The 19,159-nt window shown below is 46.0% G+C and overlaps 1 protein-coding gene across 1 annotated transcript in view; it reads left to right on the forward strand.

Annotated features, from left to right (window-relative positions):
* LOC139460976 (atos homolog protein A-like) overlaps positions 1-18,759 on the forward strand; it is a 47,689-nt gene extending 28,930 nt beyond the window's left edge. The window contains exons 2-12 of the mRNA XM_071242437.1: positions 4,403-4,587; positions 6,151-6,353; positions 7,120-7,257; positions 8,317-9,991; positions 10,761-10,892; positions 12,120-12,193; positions 14,062-14,191; positions 14,948-15,106; positions 15,658-15,726; positions 16,668-16,834; positions 17,864-18,759. Of these exons, the coding sequence (XP_071098538.1) occupies positions 4,403-4,587; positions 6,151-6,353; positions 7,120-7,257; positions 8,317-9,991; positions 10,761-10,892; positions 12,120-12,193; positions 14,062-14,191; positions 14,948-15,106; positions 15,658-15,726; positions 16,668-16,834; positions 17,864-18,020 (3,089 nt within the window). The 3' untranslated portion in view covers positions 18,021-18,759. The remainder of the gene's footprint in view (positions 1-4,402; positions 4,588-6,150; positions 6,354-7,119; positions 7,258-8,316; positions 9,992-10,760; positions 10,893-12,119; positions 12,194-14,061; positions 14,192-14,947; positions 15,107-15,657; positions 15,727-16,667; positions 16,835-17,863) is intronic.
* The last annotated feature ends 400 nt before the right edge of the window (positions 18,760-19,159 follow it).

Consider the following 19,159-nt stretch of genomic DNA (forward strand, 5'->3'; position numbering starts at 1 on the left):
TGAAGGTCTCAGACGTTTACCACTTCGATGAAACCCACGAGCACGGGTATGGTGCTGACAAACCTAGAAACATAATCGGGGCGAACAGGAATTCAAACCCACAATCATAGGTTTCTGGCGTGCCCAAGGGACGCAACTCTGCACAGTGAATCGCGTGCCTTAGATGACGGGGCCACCCGTGCTCCCCTGGGCAGTTAGAATATTGACAGACGGGGGCACTTATTGAAACCACACACAAGTTATTGAGCGAATAGAATTAGTTAAAAATTCATGAAACTAGGCAGTTGCCTACCCTTTCCATTGTGCTGTTTGTTGTATAATTATCTGTGATATGCACAAGAAAATATGGATTTTCATGCCAAGTTTACAGATTGGCGTAGAAGTTTGTTAGCATTGCTTAGCATGCTTTATACAGTGAATATTTATTTTAAATCAATACTGTAAATCTTGAAATTAACACGAGCGTGAATTAAATGTGAAAATTGCGAGTGGTCTTTGCTTGCATTTATATCAACAATAAGACATTTTGGATAGCAAAAATACCAACTTAGACATACGCTGATGTACTCCACACCACTGTTTATTGAGCAGCACTTGTATATAAACTATATAAACAATGTCATTCAAACACTAATTACGTCCTGTGAATTGTCACTGCTGGGGTCAAGACAAGCGTTCTACTCACTTATAAATGTCATCACTGATCACACCTGCAAGTCCAGACAGACGCCACCCTTTGTTCTTTGCGACTGCGGCAAAGACCGACATGAGCCAGCGCGCATGTATTGTTTTTGCGGAAGTACACTACTCAGCGCTAATAAGCGGTGCTATTTGGTGTGTGATTGGATTAATGTAAGGTTGGATTAAGGTGAGGATTCTAAACCTGACTGAGGACATCTTTTGATAGAAATCCACTGATGCTTGAGAGGAGGGGGTGTCGCATTCATATTGAGTCGCATTTATCGCTATGGTCCAGTGGTCGCATTCTTTTGGAGTCGCATTAATTTCACGATTTACAGTTTATGTTCAACCTAAAACAAGAGCGGTCGGGTAGCCCAGCGCTCGTCACGCAGAAGACCCAGGTTCGATTCCCGACATGGGTACAATGTGTGAAGCCCATTTCTGGTGTCCCCCGCCGTGATATTGGTGGAATATTGCTAAAAGCGGCATAAAACCATACTCACTCACTCACTCAACCTGAAACACAGGCCTCAAAGTTGTGACTTAAACGGTCGCCAATGCGACCTAAATTTCAATTTGTCTACTGTCTAAAATTCAGAGGTAACCAAATGACTACCTTGAAAAATATCTTGTGGCGACTTAATTCTATTGCTACACATATTTAGACACAAAAAAAACGTGTCTACCACTAAGTTTACTCATAAATAATTCTCCTATAGTTAATGAACCGAAAAACATAAATATTAATGTAATTAGTATTTTATTTTAGTTGATAATTTATTGGATGAGCAAGGATATACCTATATAATCTTTTAACATAAATTGCATAAATTGTTTGAGTCACAAGTAACAAAACTCAAGTACAGTTTCCACTAATATACAATAATAGTTATTTGATCAAAGATAATTTCAAATGCTTTTGGCTACCTACACTTAACTTAACTTCTTAATTTTACCACTGGCTACCTGGAAAAAAATACCATACGGCTACTTGGCAATAATTGAAACTTTGAGGCCTGAAACAGTATATATTTTTAATGAATGCAGCTTCTAATATGTCACTAAAAGATCTTTAGTTTTCTTAAGCACTAAATACTTAATGCTGGGGCTTTTGTAAAACCATAAACTATTGATCTGGCCTTTTGGAGTATGTACAAAACATATTTTGATTTGTGTATGCATCACACGTAGGACTTTTTGTCCTCAAGATTGGATCGACATGATCCAGCTACTGTTTCCTGTACAAAGGAATGAGCAAGTATGTTTTTGTATGTGTGGACCCTTGAAGATCCGGGGTAGAACAGGTCTTCAGGAACCCATGCTTGCCGTAAAACTATGCTTGTTGTAAGGGGCGACTATGCTTGTTGTAAGGGGCGACTATGCTTGTTGTAAGGGGCGACTATGCTTGTTGTAAGGGGCGACAATGCTTGTTGTAAGGGGCGACAATGCTTGTTGTAAGGGGCGACTATGCTTGTTGTAAGGGGCGACTATGCTTGTTGTAAGAGGCAACTATGCTTGTCGAAAGAGGCGACTAACGGGATCGGATGGTCAGACTCGCTGACTTGGTTGATGCATGTCATCGATCCCAATTGCGTAGATCGATTCTCATGATGTAAGTCACTGGATTGTCTGATCCAGACTTGATTATTTACAGACCGCCGTCATATAGCTGGAATATTGCTGAGTGCGGCGTTAAACAAAAAACAAACATGATACACCTAGGTTGCAGGGGACCTATATTCTTCCCATGTATTAAGTATGGAGTTTTAAGCAGGTGGTAGTGTTACATGCAGTTCACCATGCACCCCACTTCTACTGAGTTGAGGGGCGGTCCGGTAGCCTAGTGGTTAAAGCGTTCGCTCGTCACGCCGAAGACCCGGGTTTGATTCCCGACATGGGTACAATGTGTGAAGCCCATTTCTGGTGTCCCCTGCAGTGATATTGCTGGAATATTGCTAAAAGTGGCGTAAAACCAAACTCACTCACTCACTCTACCGAGCTGAAATCAATATGTGATGAAAGATAACCAACCAGGTCAAAGGTCAAGGTCACATTTGAGTTGATGTTAAAAGTTGTATATGTGTGTGAGAACTCTGAGAGTCTGATGTCTTTGTTTTTTAGTGGTATACCGATACAGCGACACAGTACTGTATCCTGATATGAAATCTGGTATACAATACATCGATTTACAAATCCTGTATTTCATTACAAACTGTTTTGGTGTAAAAAACATGTGGCTTACTCAGATTCTCTAGTATTTCCCTGTTGGCTATGTACAGGAGAAACCATTTCTACGAGGGATTACTTAAACCCTAACATGAGGTGACACCGAATGTCAGGGTTTACAAGAGAAACCTTTTTTACGAGGGATTACCTAAACCCTAACATGAGGTGACACCGAATGTCAGGGTTTACAATCGCTGGTAATCCCGAGGAGAAATGGTTTGTTCAACTTAAAAACCGACTCATCCAATAGACTTTTTTTTTCTTTTTTTTTTTTTCTTTTTTTTAGGGGCGGTCGGGTAGCCTAGTGTGGTTAAAGCGTTCGCTCGTCACGCCGAAGACCCGGGTTCGATTCCCGACATGGGTACAATGTGTGAAGCCCATTTCTGGTGTCCCCTGCCGTGATATTGCTGGAATATTGCTAAAAGCGGCCTAAAACCATACTCACTCACTCACTCACTCATAGACAACTTTTTGAATAAATAACTATTATAAAAACTCTCAAATGTATAACCTGTATTGAAGATGATATCGCCAAATCGGTTCAATGAAACCGGTGACCTCAGCACGTGGGTTTCGCAACGGTGCGAAATCTGCACATGCGTCTCGCAATGGCACGAAATCTGCACGTGCGTCTTGTAGGCTGTTTGTAGTTTTTGTTCTATCAAGGGTTTACAATGATTGTAAGCCCTCCTGCGAGGTGTTACCACAATTTCATAAACACCATATCGAGTTACACAAACAGCCAGTAGGTTTATATCAATGGCACATTCACAGTGACCTCGAGCCTCTATGTTTCTGCCCTCAATATCCCATCTTCCATCTCTGGAATCTCTGTCAGGGTTGTGATTCACTTGCTTAAAGAGAGAATATCAATCAAGTAAAAGTACTGTATCCAGACATGATTCATAGTATCATGACACATATTACACCTCTAGCGTTTCAGGAATGACTAGGGGCGGTCGGGTAGCCTATTGGTTAAAGCGTTCGCTCGTCATGCCGAAGACCCGGGTTCGATTCGCGACATGGGTACAATGTGTGAAGCCCATTTCTGGTGTCCCCCGCTGTGATATTGCTGGAATATTGCTAAAAGTGGCGTAAAACCATACTCTCTCACTCTGGTATTCCCCGCCGTGATATTGCTGGAATATTGCTAAAAGCAGTGTTAACCCATACTCTCTCATTCTGGTGTCCCCTTCTGCGATATTGCTGGAATATTGCTAAAAGCAGCGTAAAAGCAGCATTCTGTGATATTGCTGGAATATTACTAAAAGCAGCGTTAAACCATACTCACTCATTATGGTGTCCCCCGCAGTGATATTGCTGGAATATTGCTAAAAGCAGCGTAAAACCATACTCACTCACACTCAGTCTGGTGTCCCCCGCCATGATATTACTAAAAGCGGTGTTAACATGGTTAACCCATACACACTCACACTCACACTCACGCAGGAATGACTAATACAAGTAGACTCACAGTCTAATATCTGTGTTTCAGGAACAGCTGATGCTGATGATATGGAAGAGACTGATAAGGACCCACAGGATTTGTTGCTGGAGCTGGGGCTGATGGTGCTGGAGGCCCGGACCCCGGACCCGTCGGCCAAGGGCAGGATAGAGGGCCCCCACTGCCCCCAGTCCTGGCGAGCTCAGGCTCATGCTTGTAGTGATGACCAGTTGGAGGTAGGTCCGGTCAGAGCTTGGGACCCTGGTGATGTGACCCGTGAAGATTCCGGGGTAGAATAGGTCTTCAGCAACCCATACTTGTCGTAAAAGACGTCTAACGGGATCGGGTGGTCAGGCTCGCTCCCAATTGCTTAGATCGATGCTCATGATGTCAATCACTGGATTGTATGGTCCAGACTCGATTATTTTACAGACCGCCGTCATATAGCTGGAATATTGCTGAGTGCGGCGTTAAACAACAAACAAACAAAACAAACAAAAAAACCAACCAAATTTCCCAACTCCCTATTACCTGACCCTACCCGGGTACCTATCTCCCTATTACCTGATCCTACCTGGGCACCCACCCCCCTATACCTGACCCTACCCGGGTACCAACCCATCTATTACCTGACCCTACCCGGGTACCCAACCCCCTATTACCTGACCCTACCCGGGTACCCGCTCACCTATTACCTGAGCCTACCCTGGTACCCACACGCCTATTACCCCAACCTACCTGGGTACCCAACCCTCTATTACCCGACCCTACCCGGGTACCCACCCATCTTTATCCAACCCTACCGGGGTACCCACCCCCCTATTACCCGACCTGACCGATTGGCAAATATTTGACCATACTTCTGTCAAAATGTATTCTGTCCAACCACCAGCCCAGACCTAGCCTCCAACCACCAGCCCTCACCCCTGACCCAACCCCCAGCCCAGACCTGGCCCCCAACCACCAGCCCTCAGCCCAGCCCCAAACCCCCAGCCCAGACCTAGCCTCCAACCACCAGCCCTCACCCCAGTCCCAACCCCCAGCCCAGACCTAGCCTCCATCCACCAGCCCTCACCCCTGCCCCAAACCCCAGCCCAGACCTAGCCTACAACCACCAGCCCTCACCCCAGCCCAAACCTAGCCTCCAACCACCAGTCTTCACCCCTAGCCTCAAACCCCCAGCCCAGCCCTAGCCTCCAACCACCAGCCCCAACCCCCAGCCCAGACCTAGCCTCCAACCACCAGCCCTCACCCCAGCCCCAACCCCCAGCCCATCCCTAGCCACAGACCACCTGCCCTCACCCCAGCCCTAACCCCCAGCCCAGACCTAGCCTCCAACCACCTGCCCTCACCCCTGCCCCAGCCCCCAGCCCAGACCTAGCCTCCAACCACCAGCCCTCACCCCTGACCCAACCCCCAGCCCAGACCTGGCCCCCAACCACCAGCCCTCACCCCAGCCCCAACCCCCAGCCCAGCCCTAGCCACAGACCACCTGCCCTCACCCCAGCCCCAACCCCCAGCCCAGACCTAGCCTCCAACCACCAGCCCTCACCCCTGCCTCCAACCACCAGCCCTCACCCCTGCCTCCAACCACCAGCCCTCACCCCAGCCCCAACCCCCAGCCCAGCCCTAGCCACAGACCACCTGCACTAACCCCTCAGCCCCACCTCCAGAACATTACATGGTTGGACTCAAAGGGCAAAAGGAGCAGTGTACACAGAAATGACTGGTCCTTCCAGAAATGTACCAGTTTATGTTAAGGGGACATAAGTTCATTATTAACACTATTGTGTGTGCAGTGCCGGCGTGCGTGTGAGCTGGAGGAGCAGCTGGACCTCCTGTGGAGGAACAACATCCCCGCCTGTATCGACATCCTCCTCTACCCCGACTGTGTGCACGGCCACAGGGAGGCGCAGGTGCTGGAGGTCGCCGACCACACAGGCCAGGCCATGGATGACTACCTGCTGCTGGAGAGGTGGACCTTCAAGTTCTGCAAGAAGAGGTGAGTTCAGGAGCAGAGGCTGTGCTTCAAGGGGTGGACTTGTGTTAAGGGGTGGACTTGTGGCAAAGGGTGTACGTGGTTCGAGGGATGGACTTGTGTCAAAGGTGTATGGCGTTCAAGGGGTGGACTTTTGTCAAAGGGTGGACTTGTGTCAAGGGGTGGACTTGTGTCAAGGGTCGGACTTGTGTCAAGGGGTGGACTTGTGTCAAGGGGTGGACTTGTGTCAAAGGGTGGACTTGTGTCAAAGGGTGGACTTGTGTCAAAGGGTGGACTTGTGTCAAGGGTCGGACTTGTGTTAAGAGGTGGACTTGTGTCAAAGGGTGGACTTGTGTCAAGGGGTGGACTTGTGTCAAGGGTCGGACTTGTGTTAAGAGGTGGACTTGTGTCAAGGGGTGGACTTGTGACAATGGGTGGACTTGTGTCAAGGGGTGGACTTGTGTCAAGGGGCGCACTTGTGTCAAGGGGTGGACTTGTGTCAAAGGGTGGACTTGTGTCAAAGGGTGGACTTGTGTCAAGGGTCGGACTTGTGTGAAGGGGTGGACTTGTGACAATTGGTGGACTTGTGTCAAGGGTCGGACTTGTGTGAAGGGTCGGACTTGTGTGAAGGGGTGGACTTGTGTCAAAGGGTGGACTTGTGTCAAGGGATGCACTTGTGTCAAGGGGTGGACTTGTGTAAAGGGATGGACTTGTATCAAGGGGAGGACTTGTGTCAAGGGGTGGACTATATTCATCTATATTCTCATCCATCACCTTGTTGTGTTTTCAGACATATGGACATGGTGAGCGGACGCAGCGTGGGGCCGTCCATGCTGCTGCAGGCTGTCAAGTCCTACCTCCACTTCTCCCAGCTCAGTTCCTGGCTGTTGTCTTCAGAGGGGAAACTACCCCTCTCCATTGTCTACAGGTAACCATGACGACTACTGCCAGACACTAAGACACTACCGTTTATCTTTATGTATCAATATCAGTTTATCTAATATGGTAACCAAGGTAACTACTGTACTTTTGGCCAATGGGGAAGGCTAGTGGTGAAGGCGTTTGCCCATCATGACGAAGGTTCTATTCCCACACAGGCACAAATGCGATTCCCATGTCCGTATGATATTTGGGAATTTGGTGTAAAGATACACATATTAAAGAGAAGATGTTTTAATGCTTATTTTTATATTATTGCATTGAATGCAATTTCAAAATACAATTTTCTTCTTTGAGAGGCATTTAGAAGTTGGAGTACTAAGTAAGGATAAGATTTATGGATGAACAACTTTTATATTACAATTAGGAATGACGTTTCAGTGTAGGGGCCAGGTGGCCCAGTCGTCTAAGGCGCCGCGATTCACTGTGCAGAGTTGCGTCCCTTGGGCACGCCAGACACCTATGATTGTGGGTTCAAATCCCAGTTCGCCCCAATTACGTTTCTAGGTTTGTCAGCACCATACCTGTGCTCGTGGGTTTCACCGAAGTGGTAAACGTTTGAGACCTGCATCACTTCGGGCTTCTCTCCCACATTAAGCTGACACGCCGTGATATGACTGGAATAATGTTAAAAGTGGTGGTAAACACAACTCACTCACTCACACACTCACTCACTCACTCACTCACTCCGTATTGGACGTAATTAGCGCCCAGGGCGCTCTCAAAATTATAATTGGGGGGCTCTTAATAGAATATTATTTTGGTGGAAAAAAAACAGAGTTGAAAGATAGATTTCGTGGTTAATGCTGACAGCCTGAATTTTTTATATACTACAGATATATTTTTCCAGAATTTAATTGTGTATTATACGGGAATAAATAAGTCTCTTGTACATTGATCAATTGGAAGGGGTGCTAATTGGGATTGTTCACCAGCAAATATATTAGTAAATATCGCCGTTGGCGCTTATTAGAGCAGGGCGGTTATTGTGTCTAATACGGTGTATTGTTTTAAGTAGTCTGTGTTAAACAGTGTTTCTTCTTTACAGGTCCTATGCACCTGGCGAGAGCATTGGACACGACTTTTGTGAAAAACCTGACAAGCACAGCTTTCCCCAGGTTGACCTTGAGCACTATGAGTTCAAAGTTCACGTGTCGGCCACCCCGCGTCGAGATCTGGTACACCTGCAGTGTCGACTCCCTGTAGAGGGACCAACAACCTCATCACCCACAACCTCATCACCCACAACCTCATCACACACAACCTCATCATCCACAACCTCATCACCAACGTCCACGATGAAGGTCATCGGTGATGGACAAAAATGTTCACGGAAAAACCCACCGACAGACGACAAGCACGGTGAGAGAGGACGCACGCTGAAACGTACGCGGCATCACCAGAGTGAAATGTCACGACGACGTGAACACAGACGTTACCCTCAAGGAAACCAAATCCTTGAGAAATCCACCAGTTCCAACTCCTCCATGATCCAAAGTCCGACGATCTCAGGAATCCCGTCTTCCACACCCTGTGATACCCGGAACTGTCAGTGGGACTCCCACGCAGAGAGACGAAGTTTTCACAATTACCGTCAACCCAGTTCCAGCACTTTCACGACAGTCACACCTAGACATTCAACCCCAACAGACAGTAAAACGTACCACGTGGATTCCAAATCACACGGAATTCCACCAGAACAGTCCGATTTTAGAGAATCCTATCCCCAGAAATTCCGAATCGAATCCCCTTCTAGACAAATATTTAAAGACAAATTGCTTCCGTTGAAGCCTGACACGTACAGTGACTCCCATCTGAAGGTGGACACGTCCCCAGCGGGCTCCAACTGTCTACACAGCCCCAAGGTGCTCATGACGTCGAACACAAAACCCGAGCAGGTGTACACCAAGAGGAAGTGTCTCGACCTCAGCGGCTCCTCCTCGTCCTCTGACTCCACGGAGTGGAACAGTCAGTTCCTGTCCACAAAGATCAAAGACTTGGCCAGCCCTCTCTCAACAGCAGACATACAGTCCTATCTTGCCAGTCTTCAGTCGGTCGCTTACACTAGGCCGCAGACTCAAGAATGTTCTGGTTTTGACATGTGCGTCACGCCAAAGTGTAAGTTATTCCTCGGGACCCAGGACAAAGCTGTTGACAATGGCCTCAAGTCCGAGGACAAAAAATACCCCAAAGTTCCACAACCGCTATTTAACTCTGTTCTTTCTCGCACTGAGTTAAGCAATATTGAGCCAGATTCGACTTCCAGAAGGTGGAAAGCTCAAACAGATGATCTCGATAACATTACAATGAGGTTGCAAGGGTTGTCTCCCTTCACTGCCTCCGAATCTCCACCGACGAAGAAGGAGAAGAGGGACCTGAGGATGCCCTGTGTTACAAAAGCTGAGAATGTTGACAGCAGCAAGACATGTAAAGATGTTGATCGGAAGACAGTGCGACCGGATTCTCCGGGAAAGTCCTTTAAGAGGAAGTACCCGGAGGAGTCGGGTACGAGTAATCACCGGAAATATTCAAATTTGGATGATTCTGGTGTGGTGTCACATGACCTGGATGTGTCCAATGGACATAGTGTAACTTCAACGTGTGATTCTCGTAATGTGTTTTCCCCCTCACATAATTCTGTGACACCACCAGAGGGAGCTGCAGTCAGTGTCAGCCAATCGGAACACTCGCTATGCAATAACTGTGATATACCTATAAGTGAGGTAAGTTGCCATTGTCATATATGCAGAGATTCGTCTTCTTAGAGGAAGAAGGGGCACGGGGGCTCAGTCGTCTAAGGCGCCGGGATTCGCTGTGCAGAGTTGCGTCCCTTGGGATGCCAGAAACCTATGATTGTGGGTTCGAATCCTGGTTCGCCCCGATTATGTTTCTAGGTTTGTCAGCGCCATACCCGTGCTCGTGGGTTTCACCGAAGTTGTAAACGTCTGAGACCTGGATCACTTTGGGCTTTCCTCCCACATTAAGCTGACACGCAGTGATATAACTGGAATACTGTTAAAAGCGGCGTTAAACCCAACTCACTCACTCACTTATGTTTTTGGTATACGAAGCAGTGATTTTGCAACAAGCAAATGGTATAAGCACATTTTCATGATTGTTTCATCATTTTATGACATTCATTACCAAATTTGAAAAAATTCTTTTCACTATTTTTTGAGACAAATTCAATGAAAAGGAATGGATTTGAAACTTGGCAAAAGGGCTTGAAATTTTCATCTAGGGTGGGTTGGCCTAGTGGTAAAAACATTGGCTTGTCACACCAAAGACCCGGGTTTGATTCCCACATTATTACAATGTGTGAAGCCTGTTCTTGAGACTTCCTCGGTGATGTAACACTATTGCTACAAGCATGGTAAAGCTGCATACTGTGGAATATTTGAATGTGACTATTTGTAATGTCGGAAAAGGAAATTAGCTTGTATATTTGCTATGGTTCTTGTAGAATTTGAGTTTTACTGCAATGTTTATCAGAGACTCTCCCATCTGAGGAAGATCCCGACCACGCCCACCTTGGAGGATGCAATGAGCTTCCAACGTCACATGACCAAAAGTGCCTCCATGATGTTTAGCAGTCGTACAGGCCTTCCCACACAGTCTAGTCCGGTGAGTGTCTTCCCACTGTCTAGTCTGGTGAGTGTCTTCCCACAGTCCAGTGTCTTCCCACAGTCTAATCTGGTGAGTGTTTTCCCACAGTCTAGTCCGGTGAGTGTCTTCCCACAGTCTAGTCCGGTGAGTGTCTTCTGAAGTCTAGTCTGGTGAGTGTCTTCCCACAGTCTAGTCCGGTGATTGTCTTCCCACAGTCTAGTCCAGTGATTGTCTTCCCACAGTCTAGTGTCTTCCCACAGTCTAGTCCGGTGAGTGTCTTCCCACAGTCTAGTGTCTTCCCACAGTCTTGTATGGTGATTGCCTTCCCACAGTCTAGTATCTTCCAACAGTCTAGTCCGGTGATTGTCTTCCCACAGTCTAGTATCTTCCCACAGTCTAGTCCGGTGATTGTCTTCCCACAGTCTAGTGCCTTCCCACAGTCTAGTCCGGTGATTGTCTTCCCACAGTCTAGTATCTTCCCACAGTCTAGTATCTTCCCACAGTCTAGTCCGGTGATTGTCTTCCCACAGTCTAGTATCTTCCCACAGTCTAGTCCGGTGATTGTCTTCCCACAGTCTAGTGTCTTCCCACAGTCTAGTATCTTCCCACAGTCTAGTTCGGTGATTGCCTTCCCACAGTCTAGTCCAGTGATTGTCTTCCCACAGACTAGTCTGGTGATTGTCTTCCCACAGTCTAGTTCGGTGATTGCCTTCCCACAGTCTAGTCTGGTGATTGTCTTCCCACAGTCTAGTATCTTCCCACAGTCTAGTATCTTCCCACAGTCTAGTCCGGTGATTGTCTTCCCACAGTCTAGTATCTTCCCACAGTCTAGTCCAGTGATTGTCTTCCCTCAGTCTAGTGTCTTCCCACAGTCTAGTATCTTCCCAGAGTCTAGTTCGGTGATTGCCTTCCCACAGTCTAGTCCAGTGATTGTCTTCCCACAGTCTGGTCCAGTGATTGTCTTCCCACAGTCTAGTCCAGTGATTGTCTTCCCACAGTCTAGTCCGGTGATTGTCTTCCCACAGTCTAGTTCGGTGATTGCCTTCCCACAGTCTAGTTCGGTGATTGCCTTCCCACAGTCTAGTCCAGTGATTGTCTTCCCACAGTCTAGTATCTTCCCACAGTCTAGTGTCTTCCCACAGTCTAGTCCAGTGAGTGTCTTCCCACAGTCTAGTGTCTTCCCACACAATAGTCCGGTGAGTGTCATCTCGGCCCCAGATGTGACGGTCTCTTTGTGTGTTTCAGGCTCCCATCAAGAGGAAATCCCTGGGCAGGTTTGACTACGACAGCTCCCTCACAAGCACCAGAGCCATCAAGAAGTGAGCATTGTCCATCTACAGAATCATATACTTAGCTTTGATCACGATAGAATTGCAACTTTTGTTGTGGGGGGCCCAGGGGGCCTCGTCATATGACGTGCCAGAAAGTGCTGAGATTTGCGTCCTTTCCTGCCAGAAACCTCTGATCATGGTTTGGAATCACAGATTAACACCAAGTTTCTAGCTTTGTCATCATGTGCCAGTTACATGTACTGATGCTCATGATGTCAGTCACTGGTTTATTTACAGACGGCCATATGCAATATTTCTGTATGTGGTGTTAAACAACAACAAAACAAAACAGTATATTATTAAAAAAAGAGTTGAAGTATAATCACATTTGTGAGCCTTTTTGAATATTCTATGCCTGGAAATGCCATTTGAAACCGACTGCTTTGTTTTTACCGAATGGAATTTTCAGGCTACAAATCTATTTTCAAAACCTCTAAATTTAAAACACAGTAAATTCTTCTTCTTATTCGTCCTTATTTGATGCCTTGAGATTTCATTTGAAATCTATGATGTTAGCCAGAACTTTCAAATGTAAATATTTCCTCATAACAAATACCATATTCGACGTAATAAGCGCCCCGCTCTTATAAGCGCCCACGGCGATATTTGCTAATATATTGGCTAGTGAACAATCCCAATTAGCACCCCTTCCGATTGATCAATATGCACAAGACTTATTTATTCGCATATAATATGCACTTGTGTGTTATATGCACCCTAAATTATGGGCAATTAAATTCTGGAAAAAATATATCTTGTTGTATATAAACATTTCAGGCTGTCATCATAAACCAGGAAATTTATCTTTCAACTCAACTGTTTTTTCACCAAAATAATATTCAAATAAGAGCCCTATTTTACTAATTTTGAGAGTGCCCTGGGCGCTTATTACGTCATATACGGTACCCAATAAAAGCCAGGTGTCAAGGGACCCAGTGAGTGAGTGAATGAGTGAGTGAGTGAAGAGTATTCCAGTTATATCATGGCGTGTCACCTGATTGTGGGAGGAAAGCCCAAAGTGATGCAGGTCTCAGACGTTTACCACTTCGGTGAAACCCACGAGCACGGGTATGGTGCTGACAAACCTAGAAACATAATCAGGGCGAACCAGAATTCGAACCCACAATCATAGGTTTCTGGCATGCCCAAGGGATGCATCTCTGCACAGCGAATCGCGGCGCCTTAGACGACTGGGCCCCCGTGCCCCCCTCCAGGGACCCAGGCCGGCAACATGAGGCATGTTTCAGTGTTAGGCCGATGGTGCAGACTTTAAACCTGCCTGTGTGTTGGTTAGAAATGATTACAACAACTTCAGAGTAGAGTTACTTCCCTTGGGTTTGAGTAGCAGCAGGGAGACAAATGGCCATCGTTGACAATAATTCATTCATTTCTATTGCATTGATTGATATAATTATCAAGCCTTAAAGTTTGTTTCCTACCATCCCAATAGTACTGGAGTAGTGGAAGTAGCCCCAGTGGTCACTACCGCCTCCTTGGTCTAGTGGTAGAGCGTGCGCCCGGAGAGCACCAGCCGCGTCATACAAAAGACGTTAAAAGATGGTACTTGTTGTTACCCTGTCTGGCGCTCGGCATTAAGGGTTAAAACAAGGACTCGTCGGCTTGGAGTCAGTATATTGTGTCTGAGTGGGGTATTCATGTTAAACTGCGGCATGGTATCTCAGTGAGCTAGCATTATAAATCGGCATCAGTCCGGACTAGTACAAGCAGCCACACAAACACACACCTACATGCACGTCGCTATATAAGTGCAATAATCTTAGACGGGATGTTAAACCTCACCTCACCTCACCTCACCTCACCTCACCTCATAGTAATCCCATGTCACCTGCTTCCAGTGCTATCTCCTGCTCTAAGTTGGTCCTGGGCCCCACGGCAGACGACGCGGAGCAGCAGACGGACAACATGGGCAGGGTGCTGAGTACAAGTGCACCAGCCTCCACCAACTGTCTGCTGGGAAACTTTGAGGTCAGTCATGGTAACATGGGGTAACAGCCCAGACTCCCTTAAAAGCCTGAAGTTCTACCTATTGTGGAGATGCCTTTAACATTAGAGTACTGTCAGGCTAATGGGCTAGTGCCAAGTTGCAGCTCTGCTTCTTATGACCTTTGTGACCTCTCTACATCAGACTGTGACCTCTGTTCCTCTACATCAGACTAAAGTGACCTCTGTTCCTCTACATCAGACTAAAGTGACCTCTGTTCCCACTACATCAGACTAAAGTAACCTCTGTTCCCACTACATCGGACTAAAGTGACCTCTATCCCCTCTAGATCAGACTAAAGTGACCTCTTTCCCACTACATCGGACTAAAGTGACCTCTGTCCCCTCTAGATCAGACTAAAGTGACCTCTGTTCCCTTCATCTGCTTCATAAGAGTAATAGGACCACTATCCCCTCTTCATAAGACTCAAGTAACCTCTGTTCCTCTACATCAGACTAAGGTGACCTCTGTTCCACTACATCAGACTAAAGTGACCACTATCTCCACTACATCAGACTAAAGTGACCTCTGTTCCCTTCGTCTGCTTCATCAGAGTAATAGGACCACTATCCCCTCTTCATAAGACTAAAGTGACCTCTGTTCCTCTTCATAAGACTAAAGTGACCTCTGTTCCTCCTCCTCCTTGCGACTGCCTACAACTGTTAAGCATCAAGATGAGTTGTTACACCCCATGTACAATACACCCAGACATGTCATGTCAGTCTTTGTCCTGCTTTCAGGAGTCTGTATTGAATGGACGTATTGAACCAATCGGGGTAGTGGATGGATTCACTGCAGAGATCGGAGCCAGCGGGTCGTTCTGTCCCAAGCATGTGATACTGCCAGTCACGTCGTACTTCTTCAAACTGTCGGATGATAACGCACCGTCTCCATACCTGGTAAGTCTATCTGTTGTTGTTATAGTCGTGATAGCCCCCTGTGATCGAGTTTGTTTGCTTGTTTGTTTCTTAACGCCTACTCAGCAATATTTCAGCTATATAACGGCTGTATGTAATAAATCGAGTCAGAAATCCAGTGATTGATCTATGTCTGTCATTGGAGCGGTCGGGTAGTCTAGTGGTTAAAGCGTTTGCTCGTCATGCCGAAGGCCTTGGTTCAATGACTACATAGGTGCTATGTGTGAAGCCCATTTCGGGTGACCCCCACCTTGATATTGCTGGAATATTGCTAAAAGTGGCGTAAAAACAGACTCACTCACTCACTCACTTCGTCTGTTAACATCTTTTGATATAACACAGTCAGGGATCATGGAATGGATCATAGTGGAAGATGATGATGATGATGATGATGATGTTGATGGGTCGTGGAATGGATCATTGTGGATGATGATGATGATGATGATGATGATGATGATGATGATGTTGATGTTGATGATGTTGATGGGTCGTGGAATGGATCATTGTGGATGATGATGATGATGATGTTTCAGGGTCACATGAACCTGGAGAGCCTGGGGAAGAGAGGATACCACATTCCGAAGAAAGGCACAGTGCAAGTGGTAGGTGGTTGTACACTGTCGGATTGTTCGTGTCAGTACTTGCTTCGTGTATAATTTTCACCTCATCTCTTTTAGACCTGGGAGGCATCACTCAAATAGACTTTCAAAGGTCATGGTAATTCAATTGATGACATCTTACAATCTAAGCAGTATAAGGTGTACAGTTCTGTCTTCCAGTTTGACCATAAATGCCTCACTGACGTCTATGACAGTGCATGTATATGTAACCACCTCCGTGGTCTAGTGGGAGAGTGTTCACCCGAAGAGTGGAAGGTCCGGGGTTTGATCCCAAGCCGTGTCATACCAAAAGATGTTAAAAGATGGTACTTGTTGTTACCCTGTCTGGCGCTCGGCATTAAGGGGCTTAAACAAGGACTGGTCCATTCGGAGTCAGTAAACTACATCCAGGGTTTGATCACCAGTCGCGTCATACAAAAAGACGTTAAAAGATGGTACTTGTTGTTACCCTGTCTGGCGCTCGGCATTAAGGGGCTTAAGCAAGGACTGGTCGGCTCGGAGTCAGTATACTGTGTCTGAGTTGGGTATTCATGTTAAACTGTGGCATGGTATCTCAGTGGGCTAGCACTATAAATCAGTCTGGACTATTACAAGCAGCCACACACACATCACGTGAATGCTCGTAGCTATATAAGTGCAATAATCTTGGACGAACATTAAACCCCATTTCACCTTACCTCACTTCAAATGTATATCACACAGTTCTGTAGGGGCGGACGGGTAGCCTAGTGGTACAATGTGTGAAGCCCATTTCTGGTGTCTCCTGCCGTGATATTGCTGGAATATTGCTAAAAGCGGCGTAAAACCAGACTCACTCACTCACTCACACAGTTCTGTAAAACTGTTTGACCCTAAATGCCTCACTGATGTCTGTGACAGTGATTGACCTGTCTGACCACTAAATGTGTTCCTGCTTTGTCCAGACTCTCTTCAACCCCAACAAGACGGTGGTCAAGATGTTTGTGGTCATGTACGATCTGCGGGAGATGCCAGCAAACTGTCAGACGTTTCTGCGGCAACGCACACTCTACATGCCTGTGAACCCGGACAGTGATGAACCTGCCTATCTGAGATACCTCATCCATCTAAGGTGAGTTCTCCCTGCAACAGGCGTCAATAAGATGTGTCAAGATGAATAAAACAAACTACTGAAGAACAACAGACTTCTGTCCCCACTACATCAGACTAAAAAGACCTCTATCCCACTACATCAGACTAAAAAGACCTCTATTCCCACTACATTAGACTTACGTGACCTCTGTTCCCCTACATCAGACTAAAGTGACCTTGTTCCCCACTACATTAGACTAACGTGACCTCTGTTCCCCTACATCAGACTAAAGTGACCTTTGTCCCCACTACATTAGACTAATGGGACCTCTGTTCCTTTACATCAGACTAAAGTGACCTCTGTTCCTCTACATCAGACTGAAGTGACCTCTGTTCCTCTACATCAGACTAACGTGACCTCTATCCCACTACATTAGACTAAAAAGACCTCTGTCCCCACTACATCAGACTAACGTGACCTCTGTTCCTTTACATCAGGCTAAAGTGACCTCTATCCCACTACATCAGACTAAAAAGACCTCTGTCCCCACTACATAAGACTTAAGTGACCTCTGTTCCTCTACATCAGACAAAAGTGACCTCTGTCCCCACTACATTAGACTAATGTGACCTCTGTTCCCCTACATCAGACTAAAGTGACCTTTGTCCCCACTACATCAGACTAAAGGGACCTCTGTCCCCACTACATTAGACTAACGGGACCTCTGTTCCTTTACATCACACTCAAGTGACCTCTGTTCCTCTACATCAGACTAAAGTGACCTCTATCCCACTACGTTAGACTAAAGTGACCACTATCTCCTCTACATCAGACTAAAGTGACCTCTGTTCCTCTACATTAGACTAACGTGACCTCTGTTCCCTTCATCAGAGCAATATGACCTTTGTCCCCACTACATCAGACTAAAGTGACCTCTATCTCACTACATCAGACTAACATGGCCTCTACTCTTCTACTACAGATTAACATGACCTCTACTCCTCTACATCAGACTAATGTTGCCTCTACTCCTCTATACCAAACTGATTTGCCTTCTCTCCTTCCCAGATTTGCCAGCTCCAAGACTGGAAAGATCCACCTCCACACCGACATCCGACTCATCTTCGCCCGCGACAAGTTCGAGTTTGACAACAAAGTAGCCCAGTACGAGCTCCGATCATTCAATGAGGGGCCCAGAAATCCCAAGTTTTCCCCCAAGAGGTGACCCAGGCAGTCGTTAGGGTATTAATTGTTAACTAGCGGGAGTCCACATTGGATGCGTTGCTGTAGATGATGGTGTTGTTATCTTGCTGGTGTCTTGATGATGATGATGATGATGATGGTGTTGTTATCTTGCTGGTGTCTGTTTGTGACTGCCATCCTCCATGTGAGGATGATGATGATGATGATGATGATGATGATGATGTTGCATTATGGGGACGTCCAGATTTATTTAGAAATGTTTCATGTGTTCACCGCCTGGGTAACTTAGCCGTATTGTCCTTTTACCATTGTCCAGAACGTATTCTCATTAAGAAGTCTGTACGATGACTTAACATGATGCTCCATGTCTGCGAAGCATATGGTACAAGGTCACATTAAGACTTGTCAAACAACATGTCAGGAACATGTTGTCTTGACTACGTAGTATCAGTACCTGGAAGCGTTGCATCTTTTGGTAAAAAATTTACTGAAACAGTCTCGCTTTAGAGATCCTTTCAGGGCCTGTTCCACAAAGCAATCTTAGTGCTAAGATGATCGTAATTCACATACTTTAACATAGGCTTACGATCAGTGTCGGGCTAAGATTGCATTGTGGAACGGGGCCCTGAAATATTGTATTTTTAATTACTTTCTTCAGATAAGACATCACCTATTAATTCCTACAATATGTTTATCCATGGCTTCTGAGTGATATTGTCAGGTAAAAGTCATCGAAAAGTACATGATTTCTATTATAATGTAGGATGTATGAAATTGTTCAAATCCTTCTGTTTGTTAAGTGAATATTTAAACAGGTTTGTTTATTGAGTTCAGTTGTTAATTTATTTTCTTGTAAGGTCATGTAGAGGTCATGTTGGACAAGTTCCTACTTGATGAGAGCTCTCCTGAATCTATTATAGGAATAGTAATTTATTCCACTGTGATAATTGTCTGAATGTTTCCATTTCGTGTTATACATCTTCCTGAGGCAAGGGAGTTAACTGACAATTAAAGTCGAATTTCCACCCTTCACGAACTAGGCTGGAATTCCGGAGTTACATTTTGACTGGACTAACTAGTCTATGCATTGTCCCTTCAAAATTGCGTGTCGAACTAAACATTTCGGTCGACTGCAGGATTTGCATAGCATGGTACCGCTTA

This window comes from Haliotis cracherodii, unplaced genomic scaffold, assembly GCF_022045235.1.
Source record: "Haliotis cracherodii isolate W230 unplaced genomic scaffold, xgHalCrac1.p SCAF_14, whole genome shotgun sequence".
Taxonomy (NCBI): domain Eukaryota; kingdom Metazoa; phylum Mollusca; class Gastropoda; order Lepetellida; family Haliotidae; genus Haliotis; species Haliotis cracherodii.